The sequence below is a fragment of the Gadus macrocephalus genome, chromosome 6 (assembly GCF_031168955.1).
Source record: "Gadus macrocephalus chromosome 6, ASM3116895v1".
Lineage (NCBI taxonomy): Eukaryota > Metazoa > Chordata > Actinopteri > Gadiformes > Gadidae > Gadus > Gadus macrocephalus.
This window is the reverse complement of record NC_082387.1, coordinates 3,495,816-3,510,945: the sequence shown is the minus strand read 5'-3', so window position 1 is coordinate 3,510,945 and position 15,130 is coordinate 3,495,816. Positions and strand designations below refer to the sequence as shown.

General features: G+C 42.9%; 1 protein-coding gene and 1 non-coding gene across 8 annotated transcripts in view; both read left to right on the top strand.

Annotated features, from left to right (window-relative positions):
• LOC132458718 (ubiquitin-associated protein 2-like) overlaps window positions 1-12,887 on the top strand; it is a 76,283-nt gene extending 63,396 nt beyond the window's left edge. For 2 of the 7 annotated variants that reach the window (XM_060052973.1, XM_060052974.1), the window contains exons 18-29: window positions 1,032-1,161; window positions 1,354-1,411; window positions 6,046-6,268; window positions 7,609-7,700; window positions 8,946-8,996; window positions 9,131-9,209; window positions 9,308-9,502; window positions 9,749-9,919; window positions 10,489-10,593; window positions 10,996-11,066; window positions 11,250-11,438; window positions 11,998-12,887. In XM_060052973.1, the coding sequence (XP_059908956.1) occupies window positions 1,032-1,161; window positions 1,354-1,411; window positions 6,046-6,268; window positions 7,609-7,700; window positions 8,946-8,996; window positions 9,131-9,209; window positions 9,308-9,502; window positions 9,749-9,919; window positions 10,489-10,593; window positions 10,996-11,066; window positions 11,250-11,438; window positions 11,998-12,093 (1,460 nt within the window). In that variant the 3' untranslated portion in view covers window positions 12,094-12,887. The remainder of the gene's footprint in view (window positions 1-1,031; window positions 1,162-1,353; window positions 1,412-6,045; window positions 6,269-7,608; window positions 7,701-8,945; window positions 8,997-9,130; window positions 9,210-9,307; window positions 9,503-9,748; window positions 9,920-10,488; window positions 10,594-10,995; window positions 11,067-11,249; window positions 11,439-11,997) is intronic. The other 5 variants (XM_060052978.1, XM_060052975.1, XM_060052977.1 and 2 more) reach the window with 5 other exon arrangements.
• Window positions 1,180-1,259, top strand: LOC132460245 (small nucleolar RNA SNORD121A). Its single transcript, XR_009526395.1, has one exon. It is a non-coding gene; the product is annotated as a small nucleolar RNA SNORD121A (small nucleolar RNA).
• Window positions 12,888-15,130: the final 2,243 nt, after the last annotated feature.

Here is a 15,130-nt window from a genome sequence, read left to right as displayed (position 1 = left end):
ACATGACTTGGACTCGAGTCACATGACTTGGACTCGAGTCACATGACTTGGACTCGAGTCACATGACTTGGACTCGAGTCACATGACTTGGACTCGAGTCACATGACTTGGAGGACTTGCGACTCGACTTAGACTTGTCTGCTATTGGCTTGAGACCTGACTCTGACTTTCCTCTTTGACTTGTAATGAATCGACATGTCTTGAGTCAAGTACATTTATTGTTTTAGATATCTAACATATTTCCCGCCTGGAGGGCTAGGCACCCAAGACACATTCACTTCCGTGAAGATGAAAAAAAAAAAAAAACAGCGAGCGAAGACAAATCTACACGAAAGTTCGATATCATTTATACTTTATTCAGAATAGTTTCATATCGGCTGCGTTTTGAGTTGGTCCCATTGAAGCCGTCTGGCCAGTCTGAAATTTTTCAAACGTTTACCTTCTTTAGAATCAGTTTAAGTTTCATATCGGCTTCATTTTAGTTGGGCTCATAGATTTACATTGACGAGGACGTTCAGCAGTGTTGCCAGATTAGGTGTTTTTTACCAACATATTGGGCTACATTTTGAGGACCTTCATGCAATGTTGCCAGATTGGGCGGTTTTCCTTCCCTATTGGGCTACTTTTATCAACATACGATCTTGGCACATGCGCATATCATATCACATTTGAAGACGAACAATGAACACATTATAACTGTATTGATAAGATATGATTAAATTACTGTTAATTAAAGTGATATGTTGAAATCATGATCAATAGCCTAATAATGACATTCAGTAAAAATACATGTTTCAAGACTTTGGGAGTTTGGGACTTGGACTCGACCTGGCTTTGGTGTGACTTGGACTTGGACTCGACTTGCCTTTCCCTGTCTTGACTTGGGACTTGACTCGGTATTGACTGCCATGACTTGGGAATTACTTGGGACTTGCCAAACAGTGACTTTTTCCCATCTCTGCTACTTGTATGAGTGGAGGTGAAAGGGGTAGGCCTTTCATTTCTCGTTTTTTTTTTTTCATGTTCACCAGGTATGTCTTCTGCATCTAAAGTGGGGAAGGCGGAGTCTCCTGTGATGACTAGTGACTGTGGCCCCACCCACCACATCCCTTCCCCTGTAGTGACCCCCTCCCACCAAGCACCTCTCCCATCCCTCAGCAGGTGAGACGGTCACGGCCTACGCTGGAGATAATGATGGTTACAAGCACATATCTGAATGCATTTTATGTGGAATTATTGGTTTTCTGAATCTCCAATGGCCATTCTTAAAGGGGTTTGATTTGATTATTAAGAAATGATTCAAATGAACATGGTTTAGATTCTAATGTTCTAACGTCTTATTTTTGTTATCAGTCACATGACTAGCACTCACTCATCTGGATCTACACTCGGGACGAGCTCCAGCCTCACTGTAAGGAAACATCAACGCAATACACACTTCGATTTATAATATGTGAAATGGGGAAGAAAAATAAATAAAAAAAATGACGGAATATAGGTCAATTTCAACTTGCATAAGTTGAAATTGAGATGTGATTTTTATTTTTATACCCATCACCATAGCAGTGCAATGCTGCTATACATTAGATACATACAAGTCATTATTAACCTTGTCAAACGCGTGTTGACTCCGCCTACCTGGACGAGCTAATAAAGTTTGGAAAACAAACCTATTTTATGTGTTAACTTGGTTTCAAATGTTAACTTAACTTAATATATTATGCATCTCTGAGATGTTGTAAAAATAACTACAAAAACTATTTTGGATTACTATATGTACTTTAGTTTATGGTTTTATTTGCCTCACAAGCACTCTGAAATGTAGTTACACACTTTAATTATTACACAACACTGCCGTGGTCTGATTTGCATTTTACTTAATTTTTCCCTAAAAAAAGGAAAAATCAGTAATCAAAACCCCTAAAAAAAAATCACTGCCATTATTACAATGGGGATCGCGACGGTCCATACTTTCAACATAAAGTTGACATATCTATAATTCGAAATTCGTCCCAGCCTTTATGCCACCGATACTCTGGGGTCTATAGCAGGGGTCGGCAACCCCTAGGCACGCATGCCACCACTGGCATGGGGCAGCATAATCATTGGCACACAAAGAAATAATTATTTTTTTTGCACTTCATTCTGTTTTGGGCATTTCCTCCCAGTGAAAATATGTTTAAATTAGTTACAGAAAGCAGTGTTCTGAAATGGGATCAATTAATACGTTTTAAACCTATGTTGTGAGTTATAGAGAAGAAAATATTTTAAATATTGTTGCAATTGGCCTGTATACATCCCCTTCACATGGTTTTGCAAAGCTGTACATGTCTTAAAGATATTGATGTGGATGCTTCCAACTTTCTCATATATTCTCGTTTTTTACATTTCTCACAGTGCAAATGTTTTTGAATGAGTTTCTGAAAATGGTGTTTTAAGATGGGCCATATGAAATTATAATTTGTAAGCCCATGTTGCAAATATGGTTTGGTTTTTTGGTTGCAAACCAAAAAAACATTTAAAATGTTGATGCATGATTGTGGAATATATGGAAGTCGTACAATTCCAGGTCTTCTGGAAATGTTTTTGGTCGCTGTGTCATAATTCAGCTTATTTTATTCACTCATTAACGAGAAAATGTCAAACTGGCACTGCTTGTTGAAAAGCAGGGTGTCCGCGCGGTAGTAAAAGGTAGTAAAAAATACAATTTAAAATTAAAGCACTTTAAAGGTAGTAAAAGGTAACAAAAACAATTTGACTTGGTAGTACATTTTTCACCACCACCTCAATATAAAATGAGTTTCCATTTTTTTGTTTGCATGTTTTTACTTCATCTAGCCTAAAAAATACAGTATACGGTGCTAACAGGACCTGAACTGAGTAGCCGTTAGAGTTGGCGTCGCTGGTTGCTATGGCGACACCGGTGTTACAACGAATTCTGCGACCCACCGAAAAGTGTGACCCCAGGGGGCGCTGTTGCATATTTTACTGCAATATGCACAAGTCTGAAGCGCAGACAGGCAAAAACATAAGATCTCCCCCCAACCAATTACCTTTTTATTAACCACTTAATCGTCAAATCCCGCCGGTGGGCAAGTTTTCGTTACACCAGCCCTTCCCCCCAACATGCTGGGTCAATTTTCGGCATCATACAGATGAGTGTTATAGTCATGTCATACACCGTTTGAAAGCTTAGAATCTCAGGAATCTCATCCAATGTCAACCATATGGTGGAATAAATATGTTTAGCGAATATAGATCAAAAATATCCTAGTGTCTTAGGTCAAAATAGCCCCCCTCACCCTCCTCCTCACTTGGTGCATTCTAACTTTATTGTCGTTGTGGATATCCTTAGCAGTGAGTTGATACTTCATATGTTCATAAGAGTCCGCAGAAATCGAATATCAATTATTTTAGTGTAATTACATTGTATATATGCACAAGCCATCTTATACAAAGCAGCCGAAAAATAGAAAACCAAAACGCTACTATTTTTTTGTAGAAAACTGCGATTCAGGGTTTCAATTCCGCTATTGTCGTGTGATTCATTGAATCCACTGTGTTCGCCAGGGTCTCATGGTGACATAGAGCCCTCCAACATGTCTGTAAGACCAATACTTCCTTGTTTACAAGCCGTACAAGCCAATGAGGCGATCACTATCAAAACGGGGCATGTATAATTTAATTGACAGCTACACCAGCAGGCAGCAAGGGTCGGGGACGGGCCTTAGATATCCTAATAGCCAATGAAAATACCTTTCTGACGATATCCAGCATGTCAAACAAAGTCTCACGTGTGGTTGAGAAAACAAATGCGCAAGGGGTGTGCGTAAACTAGCAGGCTCTTCCCCAGAGTCGGATAGCTAAAAATTTTATTTTTGTGTGATTATACCTGTCTCATTACATATCAGAACATCTGGTATGCTATCTAAATGGTTCACAAGAAAGCCCAGAGGGTAACCTTTCATTTGAGACCAAGATTATGCTTCTACATGTTTGGGTTCACTTTTGTTTACAGTATGCATTTTGGGTAGCCAAAGGTCTTTTTTGGAGTCTCCAAAAGGACCCTGACCAGAACGAATGGACATATCATTACATAAAAGGAGCTGGAGACTTCATCTTTTATGCTTTGTTGATCTGCTTTTACACAAAGCATCACAATATCTAGGGCTAGGGCTCAGTAGTGTTTCCAAGGGATATGGAGTTACCCAGGGTACTACAATCAGCTTGGTTTTGGAGTTGTGTGAGGGAGGAAAAACAATATTGTAGTCTTCACAGCACTGTGAGAGTACATGATAGTTATTAACTGATAATGTCATAAAATTCTACAGGTTCTCGGCTTTCGAAAGGGACCAAGCATGTGATTAGAGGTCATACTATGAAGGAGCAGTGCTCTCTAGAGTAGGCGCAGTGCAAAAACAAAAAAATTGCCAAAAATGGCCCGAAGACTAAGTGGTTAAAGGTGCTTAATAAATACATTTGATTGATTTGATTAGCATTTTACAGACCCATACAATGGATAGGGCGTTTAGTAGGGTCCTTCACCGTTGCTTCTTTACCCATAAAAAGCTACAGTCATGGTTAAATTTCGCTGATTTACCTTTGAGCATTTCCTATTATAGGCTACTGTGTAAAATGCTGTTTAGAATTAATGTTAGTATCAAGAAAAGAAAGACCCACCGGAGATCTTATGTTTTATTTATGTTTTTTGTTATAATGCACACGTGCATGTTGCAGAAAATGTGCAACTGCGCCCCCTGGGGCCACACTTTGCAGTCGGTCGCAGAATTCGGTGCAACACCAGCAACATTTTCCGCCTTTTCCCCTCAGTTCTGTACGGCTGAGTTTCTAGCTCTGAGAGAATGGGTAAATGCAAGTTTTCGCAAACATGGGTTGACGACCCGACATTTAAAGACTGGCTGAAACCCGTGATGGGAAATGACCGAGAAGCTTTTTGCTTGTTGTGCAAAAAAACTATCAACTTGACATGGAACGGCATTAAAACGATTAAATCATAAACGCTTCGAGCATTCACCAGCAGCGGCTTCGTGCGAAGGGGGAGCAGCTCTCTATTAGAGGTCTGCGCCTGTCACAATATTCGCTCCCGCTCCCGCCTTGTACAGTGCTGCTCCCACTGCTGCTGCTCCCACTCGCTCCTGCAAAGAGCTGTAATTTTTGCTCCCGCTCCCGTCCGCATCTATGATATTATATCCCGCTCCCGCCCGCAAATGCCCCCAAGGATGGATGTTTACTTTCTGTCTCAGGAAAGGCCTGTCCATTGGCTTGGAAAAAACGAGCGCGCTTATAATTCATTAAATTCAACATATTTATTAGTAAGCTTGCATGTTTTCAACCATACAAAACATTAAATAGGCCTCTGTAACTGAAACACGAAACAGTCACATTAAAAAAAAAAAAAAAAAAACTCTGCAGGTCAGTACCAGCACATCTAAAGGAAAAATGAAAGGTTAAAGAATCAGCTGGTGCTTCGACCATGAAGGAAAAGTTGTTGGAAAAGTAGGTTTTGCTTATTGATGAGGGCTTCATGATGATTTTTATATTTTACTTTACCCTCATATTTGATTTGCGGGAGTGCAGTGTATCATCCCGCACCCGCAAATGTACCTCTATCATCCCGACCGCCCCCGCAATGATCTTTAATTTTTTGGGAGTGGTACTTTGCATAATCCCCGCCCTGCTGCTTGATGTCGTGTTGGTAGTAAAAAATATTGTGGAGGTAGTAAAAAAGGGAGTAAAAGGTAGTAAATTCATCTCTATGATTCCTGCATATACCCTGAAAAGGTAGCTGACCACTGGTCTAAAGCATGTAACTGTGTTGTCTGATTACAGTTTAATTCATTTTTCAAGATTTACCAGATCTCGTTTTGGTTGTGTAACCATTAACAATTTTTTGTAACCGTTCACACCCCTAGTTGCCACCAACATCCAAAACAGGAATTTTGGTCTAAAAAGGTTTTAGTGGTCATCATCATATAACCTTATGTGACTGCTGTTGAACCGCTCCCTCTAACCTTTTCCCCTCAGATGAGCAGCGAGGACAGCAGCGGTGGTGGGATGCATGGCTTCTCCTCACTGTCCAGCGGGCCGGTCCACCCAAGTCCCATGGTTCACATGGGCGTCAGCAGTGGCAGCTCCAACGGCCTCCATCCCGGGGGTGCGCCGGGCCTTACCTCCAACGTCTCAAATAATGTCAACACCGTTCTTTCAGCCACGGGCGGCCGCACAGCGCCCCTGCTCACCACTTCTGGTCAGTCTGTTAGGTTAACCGGGGGGTGACCACTTGTCAGTCCTTGTCTATTAACCGGGAGGTGACCACTGGTCAGTCCTGGGCCCCGTTTCCCGAAAGCATAGTTAACCTAAGTGGTTTGTGAAGTGCGTCGTAAGAGCATCGTGCAGTTTTCAGTTTCCCGAAAGCATCGTTGGTAGCGAACGTCGTGTAAACGCCTGTAGCTAACGACGACTCCATAGGTAGTAGTAGGGTGCTAAAAGCATCGTTAGCCTACTATAGCCCGAGTAGCGTCACCAGCGGACATTCCATGTATTGGATGCGTTTTAGTAAAACACATCCAATACCACGGAATGCCACCGAAAACATTGGTTACCGCCGATATATTACTCATAGACTGCTGTTGGACTTGAACAGCAAAGATAGAGGTCAACACCAACATAATTTATTGCAGCAATTTAAAATTAAAAAAATACATGCACAGCCGAAATGTAGGCCTACTGATCAAACGCCACGTCACAAGGCATATAATAAAATCAAATGATGCCATTGCTCTTGTGTGGGAGGTCGCGTTCGAGCTGCACTTCTGCGACATTCCTGCGTCTCCCTCTCCTACGGAGCCCATTTCAGCACTGTCAGTAGACTGTTGCAATCCTACAAACGTCATGACCGAAACTCCCCTCATGTTCATGAGTTTCGGGAAACGCTCCAAAGAAATTCACTATGGATCGCAAGATCCATCGTGAGAATGATTGTACGAGCGAAAATGCATCGTTATCGGGAAACGGGGCCCAGGTCTGTTAACCGGGAGGTGACCACCCAGGTTTACTCTTGTTTGTTTGACAATGAAGGCATGGCAAGGATGAGAATTGTTTGCAAAATGACACTGAAGTCGAAGATGTTGTACTAACAAGCAATTGTTAGAACCTATAATTGTTTGGTCCTTGGACTGCTGCAAAATGGTTGGTTTGATATGGTGTCGAGTTCCTTCCCTTGAACACGCCATTCATATTTAAATCAAATGCTGCATTCAAACTATTCACTAAGGAATGGTTATTCTAGCTCAGTCCTTCTGAAACCGTTCCACCTCAAGACCCAAAAGTCCATTTGAGTTTGTTTGCGGTTCTACTCAAGCAGTCGGCCAACTATAATGCTTCCACTTGCAGCTGCAGTGTGCCTTTTTTAAGGAAGGCATTTTGTTTAAATTTTTATTAAAATTGAAAGGCATTCCAAAACCTTTAGTCTTATCTGCACCCTTTTATTAAAAAAAAATATACGTTTTTTTTTATCCTCCACAGAATTTAAATTGGTTGCTTTTCGAGTACAACTCTCAGTGTTATTTTTCTCCTTTTGTCACCAAGGTAAAGCTCCCCCTAACCTGGCCCAGGGAGTCCCTCCCCTGCTGGCCAACCAGTACATCATGGGCCCTGGTGGTCTGCTTCCTGCCTACCCGGTAACTTATGATCTCATGCTTCATAAAGTATTATTAATGATGTCAGCTTTGGTAGTAGGTTTCGATCAATCATCACTTATTCAGTGCCTGTATTCTTGTGGAATATTTACATGTATATATATTTTCCCAGCATCTTGTTTATAGTTGAATGCTTCAGTGTGCTTTAATCCAGTGGTTTTCAAACTGTGGGGCGCGCCCCCCCTGGGGGGCGCCAGAGTTCTTCAGGGGGGGCGCGACGTGAGAAAAAAATAAACCCGAAGAAAAACCTGAAAGTCGATGATTCAAATCATCAATCGTACTTCAACTGTAGAAGTAACCTAACTAAATCGATTTTCAACCGTTTATCTTCGTGCAAACCATTTAACAAATCTACACACAAATCTATCTTCAATAATATCTAAACAGAATTTCGATATCATTTAAAATTTCTTCAGAATCACAGTTTTAGTTTCATACCGCTTCGTTTTCAGCTGTTTTCATTGAAGTCAGCCCATTCTGATACACCTACTTCTAGACATCGTAACTCATTCATTTTTCGACCGTTTACCATAGTTCAAACCATTGAACAAATCTTGTATCTTCAATACTATCGAAACGGAATTTTGATAGCATTTATACTTTTTTCAGAATCATAGTTTTAGTTTCAAATCAGCATCGTTTTCAGTTGCTTATAATAATTTAGGTCACCATAGCAACGCCGGTAAACAAACCCCGCCGAATAGTCGAATCTCTGGACTGAAAAAGCAGATCTGATTCGACTCTGAAAATTCAGAGTCGGGGACCCTGAATGAATCTGTGTAAACTGGCAGTTTACACAGATTAAGATGTTCAAATGTATTTAAAAAAGGTTAAGCTAAAACATGCTTAGATAAAGTTCATAAATTGTGTTAAGAAATGTGTTTAAAAACGCACAAAGATGTTTTAATGTTTCAGAAATATGTTTCAAATGTTTTAAAATTATGATCAGAGATGTTTAAAATGCGTAAAATAATTAGCTTTTTTCAAAACACAGGTCTTTAGAACATTTTTTTTTTGGGGGGGGGGGGGGGGGGGGGGCTCAGCTGAATTTTTTTCTCTGAGGGGGGGCTCACTCTCTCACACTTTGAAAACCCCTGCTTTAATCAATGCACGTTGTTTTCCTGTCAAATGTTTGCAACCATAATTGCCTCCTTTTCCGTGGAAAGACTTGTTATTGTTGATGTTTAGACTGACTCCTTTGACAATTCTATCTGTTTTACTCTGCAGCAGATCTATGGCTACGAAGAGCTGCAGATGCTCCAATCCCGCCTTCCCATGGTCAGTGTTCGCTAGTGTCATGGAAGCACTAGCTAGAATAACTTGGTTCGCCTAGATTACTTGTATCAATGCAATGCACAAGGGGTCTCTAGATAGTCAAAAACGTAATCTTATAATCTTGTTTTCTTCTATAGGACTACTATGGTATGACATTCCCTGGTACGACGGCGGCAATGCCTGGTAGAGATGGTCTCGCCAACAATCCCTACTCTGGTAAAACGCCAATTTATTATCTAATACTTGAACTTCAAAATCCCTCTCCCATGTGTAGTAAGTGTGTGGAATGACTGTGAACCGGTGCTTTGAACCAGGTGAAGCCACTAAGTTTGGCAGGGGAGACTCGTCCTCCCCGGCCCCCCCCACCAGCCTGTCCACAGGCGGGGTGCAGTCTCAGGGTCAGCAGCCCCTCCAGGCTGGAGGCCAGAGCCAGGCACAGAGCCAGGGCCAGCAGACCCAGAACCAGGCCTTCCTTAACCCCCCTCTCCCCCCAGGCTATGGATACACTGGTAAGGGACTCCTTGTACACAGATTGGCTTATACATTTTAGAACTTCAGGCTGATGTAGATTAAATTAGAGAGTTGTAAAGAGAAATTTTGAGAATAAATGGGTGTTTTTTGCTTCCTCTGACCTTGCATTATGGCATGTGTTTAATTTGTAGGGGCAGTCTATTTATATTTTCATCTAATGTATTTGTTAGATTTTGTGGGAATCTAATGTATTTGTTAGTTGTTAAACCTGGAAACCTTCACAGGACTGCCCTACTACGCCGGCATGCCCGGAGTGCCCTCTGCCTTCCAGTATGGCCCAACGGTCTTCGTTCCTCCTGTCACGGCTAAACAGCAGAGCATGGGCCTGGCCAACCCCTCCAGCCAGTACCACCAACAGCACCAGCCCAGCTACGGACAGCACGCCTACGGCACAGGTACTGCACCATGGCCGCTCTAAGCTCTCCTCCTCTCGGATGGGGATTTCCAGTCCGGCATTTTGAGCATAATATAATTGGTCGGGGGGGGGGTACATTTTAAACAGAGGCAATGGTTACAACATGGATGATTCTTATTTGACTCATTGAACTGTTAATGCTGTCCCCATGCCATGTGTTAGTGGCATTCCTAGACTCCAGAGTAACAGCGGTTAGTCATTCCAAAATAGACCCACAGGTGGTTTGCGTTTGTGTGTGTGTGGGTAGGGTCCCCTGTGTTTGGGTGGCGTGTTTTGCTTTTGCTGCATGCACAGCTTGTCTCCTCCTGCTGAAGGAAGCCACAGCTTGGCACAGAACCAGCAGCCATTTTAGCAAGGTTACCTTATTGCTTCTTTCTCCCCCCTTCTTCCTTCTCTCACTTAATTTGTTCTCTTCCCTCCTGCTGGTTCTCTTCTTCCCCCCCCACCTCTCTCACTTCCTCCTGTTCTCTTTCCACCTCTTCCATTTTGCTCTCCTTTTCCATTTTGCTCTCCTCCATTTTGCTCCCCTCTTGCTCCTCCTCCCCTCAGCCTTTGACGACCTGTCTCAAGCCCACGCTGGGGAGTACAATAAGGGAGGGTACGGCAGCTCTGCCCAGTCCCAGGCCAAGGCATCAGGCAGCGGCCCAGGGAAAGGTACCCACACCCCCCTCTTCCACCCACACACACACGTACCCAAACTCCGAGGCCGGCGGGCCTCAGCCTCCTGCTCCTTAACAACGGACCACCAGGGCAGCTGGAGGGAGCTGCATTTAGGTGCATGCTTGCGGTTGCACCTGCATGTACATCAATACACATGCCTGGAGGCCTGTGTGTGGAGAACGATAGACACCCCCTCCTCACTGAAGTGTTTTTTTTCACTGCACCGGCTGTCTGTCTCATCTTCTAACAATGAACTCCTGCAGATGCTTTAGGGGATGGGCACTGGGCTGGTGAATTAACGCCTTGTTTGTTTTCTTTGTCTCCTTTTCTACCTCCCTTCCAATTCTCCAATCTTGTGTCCTTTATACTTGACTCCTCCACTCCTCTTCCTATAAGCTCCAGGGCTGTCTGGGTCCGGCAGCAGTGGAGTACCTGATATGGGAGGCTCCATTTACAACAAAACCCAGGTGAGTCCAACGCCTGCTCTGCTAGCTTTCGTATCCGTATTCTGAGTTCTCCATAGAAGTCCGTCATCTATTTTTCTGAAGAGCAGAAGTCGTGCTAGCGTGTGGAGAAGTCCTGGAGCATGACTATCAGCCATTCACTATGTCCCTTGACCATTCTTCCATCCTCTGTTCTTTCAACCGTAGTCCTTCGACAAGCAGGGCTTCCACACAGGAACACCCCCGCCCTTCAGTCTGCCTTCTGCCCTTGGGGGTACAGGTCCCCTGAACCCTGGGGGGGCTCCTGGATACGCTCCCGCCCCCTTCCTGCACATCCTGCCCCACCAGCAGCCCCACTCCCAGCTGCTGCACCATCACATGGCTCAGGATGGACAGGTAATGTCCTTCAGACCGTTTGGTGTGGACGATTCACTCAGTATTAGAAAAAATAAACGCTAGCCAAAGCCCCTAGGCAACCACTGATATCCTTCCGCTGAATATCTGTACTTAAGAAAGTGACTCCATTTTCTAAAACTCTCCTCAAAGATGTTTTTCTCCTATGTCAAAATAGCTGGCTGTACGTCAAACTGTTGACCCCAGTCTATCTTGTCATCGGGCCTGCCTTGATATATATAGATATAAAGAGAGGGATAGAGATGGAGAGAAATAGAGAAAGATATATAATATATATATATATATATATATTTTTTTTTGTCTTGAGTCCTTGTTTGGGTCCCTTTTTAGTCTGAGGATTCTTAAAGTTGTTGTTTTAGGTAGCCTAGTTAAATATATTTTGGTATTCTTCAATCTTGGCATGCAATGTTCCACAGTAAATCAATAAACCTATAGAAATGGCTGAGGTTGGCAATATAGAGCAGTGCCTAGTAAAACCAATCCAAACCCTGGTTAAGAAAAACCCCATTCTGAGCTGAAGTTGATTTGTCTCCCCCTACAGGGCGGTCCCGGTCAGCGCAACCAGTCCAGCGGCATGCAGCAGAAGACTCAGGGCAGCAAGTCCAACTATAGCAGTTCTCCTTATTGGGCCAACTGAGTAACGCCTCCTCGTGTCCCCATCCACCCTCCTCAAGGCTCTCTCTCGCTCTGTGTTTTTGTGAGTGTGTGTGTACGCACACACATGGCCCTGTGTGTAGGCTGAAAATGCAACAAACGCACACTACTTACAATGAGAAACCAGGGTCTCGTTAACCGAAACCCCCATGCCCTCCGCAAGTCCTCAAACTCTTTACGTTCTCTCTACACCCCCCTTTCCAAATTGGTTGTACATGTAAGATATTTATGTATGTATTTATATATATATATACTGTATATGTAAGAGTGGAACATGAACTGTGGTTGCTGCGTTATCTTTTTGAAGGATTTTTTTTTCTTTTTGGTTGACTCTTTCAATACCGCAGGATAAAATGTTACATAAGGACAAAGGAATATTGATGTTGAGTGAGCAATACAGAAACAAGTGATCCCACGCCCCTTATAACAAGGAGAGCCAATAGCACTGACTGTTTATGAGGACGCTTCAGATGGAGGGCAGGGTGGAGGTGTTGTAATGTCTAACTGCATTTGTCTTTTTTTTATATATAAATATATCCACACATGACTTCCTGAGTAACCAGGCTTGTCCCAAGAGATTACGTTCATCTTTTAAGACGCCATTTTGTAGCCATAGTACTTCCCGACCCCCCCCCCCCTTTTTTTTTCCTCTCGAGACCTGCCTCCTGCGGACTCATCGTGTCCGTCTCCCAAAGACGCGTCATATACATTTTATATTCTAATTTAATTTTAACCCTCATTTCACAAAATAAAAGTTTTCAGCAGTTGGAGCTAAAAGCTGTGTGTTTTTATTAGTAGGCTGTATTAATCCACTACTTTCATATAGACATATTATGAAAACACTTTCCCTGGGATTTGAGGGGTTGCTTTGGGTCTCACACGCATAAGCCTGTCCATGATTTTTTTGAGTGAGATATGCATTTCTGAGAGTACCCCGCCTACAGTTACCAAACGAGCGAGTCAATTTCGGCGACCCCTCCAACGTAGGAAAGGGGTACATTTGAATATTAACTCCCACTGCCGCTGAGCTTCGGCGGCAGCTCTGGCGGGTGTACTCCGGGAGCTGAACTGCTGCGGCAGCTCAGGACTGCCGCTGAGCTCTGAAAGCTCATTGGTCAATGGGCAGCAGCTCATTTACATTAAAGCTGCAGACACCACAAACAGCGCATACTGAAGGGACTGAAACAGGGGAATGGCGGTAGGCAAGATTTCTTTTTTCCTGAAAGCTATTTCCAGCAAACGGCTTCAAAAACATGTTTGTTGGAACTAAATATACCATGTTTACTTGTTGGGAAAACACTATAATATGTCTCTTTTAAGGACGGTAAACAATTCTTTAAGCATCCCTGCCGCAACATAAAATAGTTAAAGATTGGGTGACCCTCATTTACAAGGTTCTGGCAATGCTACTTTTTTTTGCCAACTATTAAAATAATATCATGGGATTTATGTCAAACTACAGTCGAAAATGTTAGTGGCAAAACATGACCAACAGATGGCACTACACAAACACTATCCAACGTAAAGTGCATTCAAGTCCAAATAAAGTATTGGATTTGGATTAGGTCAATTATTTGAAGTTGTATGTTCCTTTTAATATACGAAATCTTTGCTTTAGAGTTTCGACTTACCAAATAGCAAAAATATACTGTTCACTGAAGTTGACGTTGAAAGTTTATTGTGCGTTTTGTCCTTGAGGCCAGAAAGAAATTCAGAGTATTGAAGACAAACCCGAAGAAATTGGGTTCCTTTCTACATTTACTCGGAAGGGGGGGGGGGGGGGGGGGGAGAGGGCGAGAGTTGCACGTTGTTCTGCGTGCCAGGTGCTAGGGGGGAACGCCAAGGTCAGGGGTCAGTGAAGTTGAGGTCTTAGGTTTAGTTCTAAAGGAATGCAGTTAATAATAATAATACATTTCATTTAGAGGCGCCTTTCAAGACACCCAAGGTCACCTCACAGAGCATATAGTCATCATAATTTTTTTAAAAAACAAGACATTGTGGAAAAAATAAATAAATAAACATAAGCAATAAGAAATAAATAAAACAAAAACAAGACAAAACAAAAAAACAAAACAATCAAAACAGTGATCAGTTAGACGTACAGTTGGGTGCAACTGTATATTATGAAAGGATCGGTGTTGGTAGGTTTTGCCGAGTTTTCAATGGTTTGTTTTGCCTAACACAGCCGAGCTATTATTTCTTTAAACAGGGTTAGGAATTTACGCAGGAATGTCCAAGTGTTTGTTGACACTAGTGGTGACTGCTCTGTTCTCAGATGTTGACAAAGACGTTTTGTTGGGGTTCAGTGGGTTCACTTGAGGAATGGGGGGGCTGTTTGTGGTTGTCACGCCGGATATTGTGGCATTTCTTGGAGCGCTCTGGGGGCCCCCGGTGCGCTGCAGGCTCGTGAGCTGGATGCTTGATTTCGACAGTCAAATCAATTTCCTCTTCAACCCGTACTTTCCTAGTCTTAACATTACCCGGCCTAGTTTTACGCTTACCATTTACATGCCCTTGTTTCGAACGCTTACATTAAAAGGCCATTCATGCGCTGTGCAGATGGTCTCGCGGTGTATTTAGTTCCTTTCATCTGGTGGCCCTTCTTGTTCCTCCACTTGTCAGATTGGCAGCGGGGTCCTTTCACCGAGAAATTGGCCGCAATTAGTGCAATTATGCTGATTGGCGCTTGTGTCCCATACAGAACCGGGGCTTCGCTGCGCTGAGGTATCCCCATGCACAGAGTTCCTACGGGAAACCAGGAGCTAGCCTAAACAATAACCTATCCCTCAAAACAGCAATGAATGATTGACACAATCAACGCCTTGCATATTCAAAAGTAACAACGTTTATTAAACTGAGCTGATGTGGTCAGTATAGGAGCATATTATATTTAAAAAATAAAGTAAACATGACTTAACGGATCGCACACATTAACTATAGAGAGCGCTAACGGGGCAGCAGGCGTCCCAATGTTCGGGCCGGATAGTCTGCTAAACCATCTCATCTTTAAGACCCAGCGG